The following is a 10,308-nucleotide window of genomic DNA, read 5'->3' on the forward strand; positions in this document are numbered from 1 at the left end:
CAGCCCAGCATTCATAAATAATCAATTTAAAACAAAAAAGGGTTTGTGTGGGAGTTTAGTACAGTGATTCTCAACCAGGGTGACTTGAGATCCTTTTAAGGGTGCCACAGGTTGTCGCACACTGTTAGCACTGTTAAACTAATAGTCGCGATTCACAAGATAGAAAGACCACAACTAGGGACTTCTGAGCTCATTGCAACAGAAGAACTGCTCTGTTGTTTTTCTGTATGTAAAAAGAGGGAAAACTAAAAATTAATGGATGTAGGTTGTAGCCGTGTTGGTCTAAGGACATAGGCAGACAAGATTCTTTGGGTAAATCCAATGTCTTTTATTAGACCAACTCAAATAGGAAAAATTCTTCTTAGCAAGCTTTTGGGCACAAACACCCTTCGTCAGGCTCATTTTCCCAGTGTTGCCTCAAGTCTATCCAAGGGTGTTTCTAGTCTAAAAAGGTTGAGAACCACTGGTTAGTAGTTTCCATGTATGGTTTAAGGAAAGACATGAAGTCCTGACTTTAGATGAAAAAGGATGGCAGCTCAAGCTACCAAGTCACAGGACAAAACCTACAAAATTACTGTCAACTGAAGAATCTCTCTGACACCCCAACTTGCTGCCTGCATAGATTGCCAGCAGCTTGGCATTCATCATTGTCACTGGAGCACAGCACTGTCTCCAGAAGGAAATAAGTGCTTAGCCCTTTAGTGTGTGCTGTGTTTTAACTTAGTGGTCTACTAAACAAATTTTATTAGGCGAAACTAATAACATTTAGTTTATAGATGCTAAATTTACATTCACCCAGCAGATGGCTTCCTACAACCAAAAGATATTTCTAGTCCTGGAATAGCAATGAAGGAAGAAGCTCAATTTGCACTAGCTGCAGCTGTGTTAGAGAAACAGATCTATATATATAGTATATCTATATTAGCATATATTTAGTGCAGTTATGTGTCTCAGAATATAGACATTTTATGAATATATTCAAATCTTAATGTGTGCTTTGAGTCTGTGATATACTGTTTATTTAATTTTATAATTATTTAAACTGGAATTGCAGAATAAATTTGTCTGGAGAAGATCAGTTTACTGGTTGTCCATTTTGGAAATCTGGCATTAATTGATAGGTTTGGCAGGAGCTGTACTTCGCAAGCAGCATTACTTAACTTCTTAGAGGCTGTGCCTTGTTTCATTTAAAAGGGGAGAAAGGAAGGGAGAGAAACTGATTGAATCTTTTATTTGTAGAAAATATTAGCAAAACATGGAGTCTTCCTGAGGGTTGTCTTCCTCCAATTGTAATCTTACTGTATAATGAGATTTTGGAATTATAAAATCTTTCTGAATAAAGAATGACACTCATAATAGCTAGTTTATTTTCAGTATTTGGCAGGCAGGCAATCTTTTCAAACAGGAGACTTTTTAAACAGGTCAGTTATTCAAAGAAGCTTTGGCCACACTAGAGAAATAAGGGGAAAGCTTCTGCTGAAGTTGACACTAGAAATGACTGAAGAAGAACAAGACATACAGTGGCAATTTTCCAAAGTATTCAATTTAATAGGCAGTTTATTAAAAACCAGTTGGCATTCCATTTGGTATTTTTGTTTGACAGGCCTCTTCATTTTTCATTTCAGCCTCCTGAGTAGGTCTTCTTTCTAATGACTGCTTCTGATTCAATATTTCTTTTCTTGCCAGCATGTCAATCTGGCACTTAAAGAACAGTACATTTACTCTCTCTCTTACTCCCCCACTATCATAGATTTCCAGGAGCTTGGGAACAGAGAAAAAGTCACTGCATTGGCCTGTTTTTCTTTCTACATCATAAGCAGATTTGTTTTTTCCCTCCTAGAGAAAACTCATGTATTCGCTTCTAATAGAAATTCACCAGCTATTTAAAATTCTTAAAAATTCTATAACAAAGTAACTGACTTCTAATACTTTTTACAACTCTCATATTAAAATACAGTCAGTAAACCTGCATGTCCTGTTTGTTGCTGCTTAAATTCTACAGCTGTGGATCGGTCAGTTTCATCAAGTCTGTCGGATGCAAGAGATGCCTTAGTGAATGCTGTGGTAGATTCATTGTCTGCATATATGTCAACAGTCTCAAACTTACAACAGTCTACTCTGATAGCACCAAACTCTCTCAAGCTGTTTCCTTTGTATGTTTTGGCTCTCCTTAAACAGGTATTTTATAATCTAATGGCATTCATTTTTTAGATCAGATACAAAGTTGTTTGATTTTAACCAAGTCTTCCAACAGACAGTCTAACCCAGTGATTCTCAACCAGCGTGCTGTGAGATCTAAACCAATGAGTCATTGGTGTAAACATTAGGATCTAGAGTCTGTCATCTTCCCCCTTTTTACGGTAGCTCCTTTGTTACATTATTAGAAAAGTGGAACTATCTCTTCTTCGGGTGGCAATAGTTTGATTAAAAAAATAAGCTCAACAGCATGAAAGATTTAACTGATGTTATCTGATCAGTCCGTAACCAAAACTTTAAGCACATTTGAATTTCTGTTTTTGAAATTCAGTATTCTATGTCATTTTTCTATTTTGAAACAAAATGTAAAATATCGGTATTGTGAATATTAACACTTCCAAAATTTGGAATTGACGCCTTTCCTTGAAATTATTGCTAGAAGCCACTTTTTCTACTTGCTCAATTTCCATGATGAAGGAAAACACATCAATTAAATACTCTCAACATATCTGACACATACATGAATGATCAGTGAAGTGAAATGTGTACCAGCAGATGTTATTCTTATACAGTATTAAATGAAACTGGTAATTAAAGCTAAAAGTAGGTGGTTTACTATTTCACTTCAAATTAATGTGTAATAGTTTGCAGGCTCTTTCAATTTTTAATTTGAATTTTTTAAATTTTAAAAACAAAATTAGAATCAATGTTATGGTTAGGTGTAGAAAGTATTTTCTGTGAGTTCTTATCTCCTGTAGTGTTCTATATAATGTTTTCCAAATTAAAAGGTAAGTCTCCAGAATTCACAAATAAAGTGAAAATTATTTTTTTTTCCACCCCAAGGATCACTTGTATTTATCTCTGTTAGGATTGTCTGATTCAAGGTACCCTGGAAGGCTCAGCAAACAAGGAAAATAGCAGCAAAGCTATCTTTTTGTTCTGCAGAGGGTCCATAGGAGGGGTGAATAGATAACATTGATTTAAAAGTCCCTTAACAGCAAGTGAAGGAATAACCTGATCCCAGCAGTCTTTCCTGTCCAACTGCAGGGGGGCAGGTCCTGATGACCTGTAAGGTCCCTTCCAGCCCCTAACATTTATGAAACTATGAAACCAGATACTAACAAATTTTTGCATATTAAAAAGTGTAAGGGATACAGAAAGGAGACTGGAAATGGTACTGAAACATGGCAGACCAGAGAAATCAAGTTCTTAGAATACTTTATGCAAGCAGAAGAGATTCTAGGCATTTTAAAACGATATTACTGCACAGACTTCTGAATTTTCAATATAGAAATTATCTTGCTACATCTGGATGGCCATGTCCAGACGAGCATGGATGTGCAGGTGTTCACTGTACTGCTACCTTGTGGGGGGGAGTGGGGAAGGGGGGTTACCTTTGGAGACTCCAGGGTCAAAAAAACCCACACCAAAAACAAAGCGGGGTGGTACACATGGTGGCAGTGCGCACTGCCCAAAACCAGAGCTGGGCCAGCCAGAGCCACGCTGCGGCTGCTGGCCAGGCTCCTAGCTTGTACACAGTAGCTGCAACTCCCCAAGGCCCCCGGATAAGGCTGCTGGAACTAACCACAGTTGCTGGCCTCATTCTCCCCTACCCCACCTGGGGTAACCTGCTGCGCACCAAATCATGCATGGCATGGGCATTCCCTGGGGACAAGTAGAACCAGCATAACCCGCCCACACTGCAGTGTAGTAGTGCTGCTGCTGCTTGTCCCTGGGGAAACAAAGGTCTGCACTGCAACAATAAGGCTAATCTGTTATGTCTAAAATGGTGATCCATCCTGTTCGTTGCGAGGGTTTTCAGTTGCAGGAAATTCTAGTCTTGGAAGCAGACCAACCTGTATGGGTGAGGAGCTCACCTCTGATAGGAGATGCACCCCATTTCAGGTCCCTGATTCAGTGAGGAGTCCATTAGTTATACAATGATGAATAGCTCCAGCAGTGCTTACCAAGGGCTACAAAAGAAAGTGCAAGGAAACCTGCAGAAGGCAGTTATGGAATAATTTGTCCACCAGAAAAGATTCTTTCTGGCCCACATTTGTGAAAGCTTGTTTTTGTGCTGTGAAATATAAGGACTGTCTGTGCTGCTCTGTATTTTGCACAGTTCTTGATTATTTTTAATCCTATTTGCCCTAAATTTGGATATAATAATGGATGAGTTTTTTAATTCATTCTGAAGCCTCTTAAACTCTTTACCTCAATGATATCTGCTGGCAATAAGTTTCATAACCTGTTATAGGAATTAAGTATAAAGATAGAAGAAAAATGCTGAAAGTGGCAATATCTATGATAAATGGGAGAAACCATCGTGCTCTTGATTCTTCCCCTAATACTTCTCAGAACAGCAGGAGGATAAATTCTATTTAAAGTGCCTCAAATTTGGCATTCAGATTTAACTTGATTTTATAATTAGCATAAAGTGAATGTTTTTCCTCAAAAATAACTGTGTTTTTGTCAACTCTGGATTTGAGTTCTTTGCAATGAATGTTTTGCCGTGATATATTAAAATTCCTTATGAAACATATAAAAAGGGTCTTAAACTGAATTTGATACTTTTTTTTACAGAAAGCTTTTAGAACTGGCACTAGCACACGCTTGGATGACCGTGTATATGCCATGTGCCAGATGAAGAGTCAGCCTCTTATTCATCTGATGAAGATGATACATCCCAACTTGTACAGGATAGACAGATTGACAGATGAGGTATAACATAGAACTGTTTTATATAGAATACAACTGAAACATATTGCAGAATCTACTGAACCTATGGTAACAGTTTCTTACACATTTTGATTGTAATTTAAGTGTTTTATTTGTACCATTTTTGACATGGTAAACTATAAAAATCAGGAATAACCTCTAAAGGTAAGTATGCTTACAAGGTTTGCCAGAAATACAGGATGGGTAATGAGTGCACAAGGTCTTTCTGCACAGTTTCTTAAGAATGGTGTTTCAGTGACTGTTATTCTGTCATCTGTTGCCAATTTATGGAAAGCTAAAAAGATAATGCATATCTGGTTTCTAAAGGTAAAGTTTAAAATCGTGTGAAGATAATGAATCAGCAAGCTATGATTGAGTTGTAGTTTGGCTGTGGAGAATGAGTAAAGGTTGCTTGCAGACCTTAAAAAAAAAAGAACAAACAAAACGTGCTTGACTGGAAGAAGCAGTGTTTTATTTGACTTGGCTCTGCAGCATCTGTATAGATCAGGCGCTTCAGTAGGGCTTTTTGACACTTTTATCAAAAGCTGATTCAATCAGCTATTAGATAAAAGCTCCAAAAAAGTCCCACTAAAGCACCCAGTCTATACAGATGTTGAGTGAGCCAGGTCCAACTGACGCGCTGCCTGTGCTGGGCTTGGTGCAAGAGCACACAGAGTTTAAAGTAAAGAGCCATTTGGTTTGTTTGGGTTTTTTTAAACCACCTGCAAGCAGCCCAAGTTATCAGTCTCTCTTAATGCAGAGGTAGATACTTAAATGTTTAATGTGAGAGAGAATACAGTATTTGTGTATTTTACCATAGACAGTCTAGTGATTGGGCAGATTGGAAGGGGTGGGGGGGTTTTAAAGCTTTTTGTCTAAAAAGGATTTTAGCAACCTATTTAAAAATATATATCAGCTATTGTGATTGGCAGTCAGAGGGTTTTACTTACTAAGAAGGACACTTTAATCAGGGTCAGATTTAATCCTGTTTGCAAAACTAAGTCTCCGTTTTGTAAGGGGGGGGCCTTCAACATGTTTTAACAATTGAAGCATTCAGTAGAGCTAGTTGTTCATATGTATGACAGATACAACTTTTAGCTTAGTAGAGTTTTGTTTGCTAATTTCCCACTAGCTGTCTTAAATATAATTATGTATCATTGATTTTTGCTTCCGTTCCTTAAATCTGAATTGTTCAGCTACAGAATTAACTTGCAGGCTACTGTTTCTTCAGGTTGAAAAATAGTAAGCTGGAAGCTAAATATGTCTTCTTTTGCAGTATCAGTTAATTGTTGAAGCTAGTGCCAACAAGAACGATTGAAACAACTGGTTGTTTTTGGCATGTCAATCTTTTTTTTTTTTTTCTTCCTACTGACACATGAAAAGCTAAAGTTGCTTTGTTTCATGCTTGGGCGTTAATGCTAAAGGAAAATGCATTGAAAAAAATCTAACCAGTAAATACAATGTTGCTAGTTCCAAGGGATTTTAATTCAGTTATCTCTTGCTAGAAGTTCATTTTTTAAATTTTATTTTTATTGGCTTAGTGAAGTTAATTTAAGTACTTTATTTTGCATAGTGTGAGTAGCTCTGGCCAGCCTGGAGGTTTTTCTCCCATTTGAAATTTTTGCCCTGTACTGGCTCTTGAGCCCTCATTGTTTTATCCTTGTTTGTTTGTTGGTTTGTTTGTTTTAAATAAAAAGCCTTGCAGACTTAAAAAAATATCTGAGAAGAGCATGCAATCAAAGCAGTTCTCCTTTGAGGGATTGTCCATATGCACATCCTCACTGTGGGTGAACAAGGATAATGCCACTTGTCCTTGAGAGGAGAGTTTTTGCCTCAGTAATATCTCTAGGGCACACTTAACTCCACTCCTTTCTGCTCTGCACCAAGGATAGAAAAGGCAGTTTGCTTTCTACTTCATAGTGCTTCTCAACTGCTATTGGCTTTAGATGGAGAACTCTGTGATTCAAGACCTAAAATAATAGTTGAAGCCCTTTAAGAATTTCTGACCTCTTATTTTTTTCTGGTCTTTTTTCAAAATGTACCCTTTTTTCTTTTTAAGTTAAATTCTTAATAATCTTTGTACTCCCTTCCCACCCTCACTCTTGGTTTACCTGTGCCATGAGGTAGTCATCTCCAGTCTGTTTTTGTATTTCTTTAGTAGACAAACAAGAAAAGGAAAAGGCTAGTCTCTTTTACTTCTGTCAAGAAAGCAAAATCCTGGGATTGTTTCCAGGTGATCTCTCTGAACACCAGGATCATTGTGTCATTCATTGATATATTCATACCTAAAAACAATGTGGACCTAAGATGTCAGATTTAATTTCTCTTACTGTCTTAACTTGCATAGAGCTATGAATTGCATAGCTCAATATTGCTTAAAGCCATATTTCTTGCAGTGGATTTTAAATTTTTACTGACCGTTAAAATACAGACCCCTTCTCTTGATGTTCATTGCAATTGGGTACAGCTCCTAGTTCTTCGCCAAGACACTCTTACAGTTTTCATTTTCACAATGTCTTTAAGGTAGTGCTGCATTTTTTTAGATGAGATCATAATCCATCCCAGAGGATATACTATGACTTATGTAATTATTTTCATATTCATATTCTTAGCAGAATGATCCACAGGTCCTTAATAATAGATCTTCAGCCTGCCTTTATAACACTGGGCTCAGATAAATTGACAGGGTAGTGTAACCCAGCTTCTGTAGAGTCTGGCAGTTCTGTTCTGCTTTCTCAGGTACAGGCAGGGAGTGGAAAAAGAGACTGTTTGGTCATTCAGTGTATTTCAGAGCAGTGCGTCAAAGACGGAATTGTTTTAGCTGACACAAATGACTCCAAGCAGGATCTGACCACCAGGTGCTTTCTACCACCACAATTTCCTTCAGCCTTCTAGTTTACAGGAGCAGTCTGGGGAGTCTTTGATATTGCCATTTGTAACTTTTTCATTATATATTTTTGGGTATTTCATTTATAGGTCAGGTTTTTTCATTTATATTTTTGGGTATAGATGAAAATCTGTCCAATGTAATATACATATTAGTATTTAGTTCACACAGTATGCATAGAGAGATAGTATACATAATGTGCTTAGTTAAATTATCATCCCTTAGTTTATATAGTAAAATAGATCACGTCTCTAAACTAAAAAATTCTCATTCTGGAAAGATGTAAGATTTATGTGAAGGGTAGAGGTGGGATTTTGTTAGATAAGAATCTATATAAAATATAACTGGAGAACAACACTTAGACTAAACTACCTAATTTGTCAAATAATGATTTAAGCTTAAAGTTAGTTAATCGTACGTCCTGCTTTATGTAATGGGCACTATTGTAACTATTTTTTACAGGGTGCAATTCACGTTAACGACAGGGTTGTTCCTCAACCTCCTCTTCAGAAGTTATCTGCAGAGAAGCTGACAAGAGAAGGAGTTTTTCTCATGGACTGTGGCTCAGTAAGCTACTAGTTTGATTCATTTTTATTTAGACAATGACAAATGAGATTAACTTTTAATAATAACCAACATACTACACAAGTACTATAGCAAAGCAACACAATGGCTCTTAATTCCTGTCCCAGTTGAGACACTTTGCTCCTAGTAAAAGAAAATTCTGAATCTAGCACAGAATACTAATGTTTTCATGTTGTTATAGACCCTAATGACAGTGCTTAAAGCTTCCTTTTTCCACTGAGTTTTTCTTTGAAAGTGCTGGTTTAACAGGACATGCTGAAGTCTGCTCTAGCAAAACATTTACTCCCATGTTTGATTCTCATCAAAGTTGACGTACTTAAATACTTTTATGAATTCTATCAGAACTTGTGGTAGAGGTGATGTCTTTTATTAGACCAACTAGATTTCTGCAAAAAAATTATGTGAATTGTGGCTTATATGAACTATGTTTGTCTGTGGGGAAAGTTATGTTATGACAATTGAAGAAAATGATCCAGATATCTGTGGAAAGCGCCATAATATTTTCTCCCACAAATTGTTAGTGTAATTTGGAAATGAAGTACTCTGAACTTGTGGATATAAAGGATTCAGTGTGAAAAGTGATTTGTCTATAAATGTCATAAAAATTATTGACCTTAGTCACATTTTCAGAACATTAGGGCTTATCTAAACAGGGAAGTTAGTTTGCAGTAAGCTGCAGTGAGACTGTTATAGCCCACTATGAGTAGCCAGTTTAGAAATTATTGTAGAGCAGCTGTTGTACTTATAAGCCCTTGTAACTGCGCTTACGGTACAGTAACATCCACCTGCATACAATTTACTGCAGTGTTCATACTTCCTGTAGTTTTCTGATGCTATTAAATGATCTTCCTGTAGATGGTGCCAGTTTACTGACAAAGCGAAATATATAGACTTGGCTGTAGAAGAATGTGCTTTGAAATTGTTAATGAATTTGTGCATCAGTTGATTTTGAATTAGAAATATGTTCTGATAATAATAGTTCCTTGAATGAATTATCAAATTCTATATCATAATTTCAATATTTAGGATATTTGGAAAAAAAATTCAGGAGATAATCTACTAAATACTGTATATCCCAGACCAAAGTTCTTGAAATATTTTTTCCATTTCCATTTAAACCTACATTACAAAACAAAACATGAATTCTCTGGATTCAGGTTGTATTTTCCTCTAAAAGATATGCAAGACTTACTGAGACTAATTCTAATCTCTTGCAGATTTTTTACATATGGATTGGGAAAAGTTGTGATAATAACTTCATAAAAGATGTACTTGGGTACCCAAACTATGCAGCCATACCCCAGAAATTGGTAAGCATTTGAATGTTTTGGATCATATCATATGTATATTTATAAGTAATCAGCATTTCTCTTGACTCTGTTAGGTTGAGAAGCTGATTTGAATTTATTTCATGGTAGAATTTATGTGCATGGTAGGAGAATTATGAGTGGTTTCAAGTCTGCCAAACATAGTGAAAATCTCTGCCTATGGTTGTTCGAATCAGATGTAGTGATACTTCAGCAGAAGGCAACACGATAGCTGTGGAATTTTTTCCAAAATATTAAAGAATATGTAGAGGGAACTTTAGCAAGAGGCTAAACATGTTTAATTTAATTACTGTTTTCAGAGAGAACCAAAATGTGCCAATAGAGTTTTAATCAAGGGGGAGACATAATACAAGGGCAAGGTTTTTTTTTAATGCAAAAGGAAAGGATTAATTACATAAGGAAGGACTAATCACTATAGAAATGTGGATTTGTTTTAAATATAGCTCATTCCATCCATTTACTACAAAGGTGGTAACAAAACTAATTTTAAACATGCAGTCAAAGACTTGTTTTTGATCCCATATTAATTGTTCCACAAGCTACATAAGCTATAGCAGTGGTTTTCAACATTTTTGGACTCGAGGCATCCCCCTC

At 36.4% G+C, this 10,308-nt stretch overlaps 1 protein-coding gene across 1 annotated transcript in view; it reads left to right on the plus strand.

Annotated features, from left to right (window-relative positions):
• SEC24B (SEC24 homolog B, COPII coat complex component) overlaps positions 1-10,308 on the plus strand; it is a 147,520-nt gene that overhangs the window by 125,645 nt on the left and 11,567 nt on the right. The window contains exons 18-21 of the mRNA XM_019521821.1: positions 2,003-2,178; positions 4,780-4,917; positions 8,264-8,368; positions 9,604-9,696. Of these exons, the coding sequence (XP_019377366.1) occupies positions 2,003-2,178; positions 4,780-4,917; positions 8,264-8,368; positions 9,604-9,696 (512 nt within the window). The remainder of the gene's footprint in view (positions 1-2,002; positions 2,179-4,779; positions 4,918-8,263; positions 8,369-9,603; positions 9,697-10,308) is intronic.

This window comes from Gavialis gangeticus, unplaced genomic scaffold (assembly GCF_001723915.1).
Source record: "Gavialis gangeticus isolate Ggan-Ray unplaced genomic scaffold, GavGan_comp1, whole genome shotgun sequence".
Lineage (NCBI taxonomy): Eukaryota > Metazoa > Chordata > Crocodylia > Gavialidae > Gavialis > Gavialis gangeticus.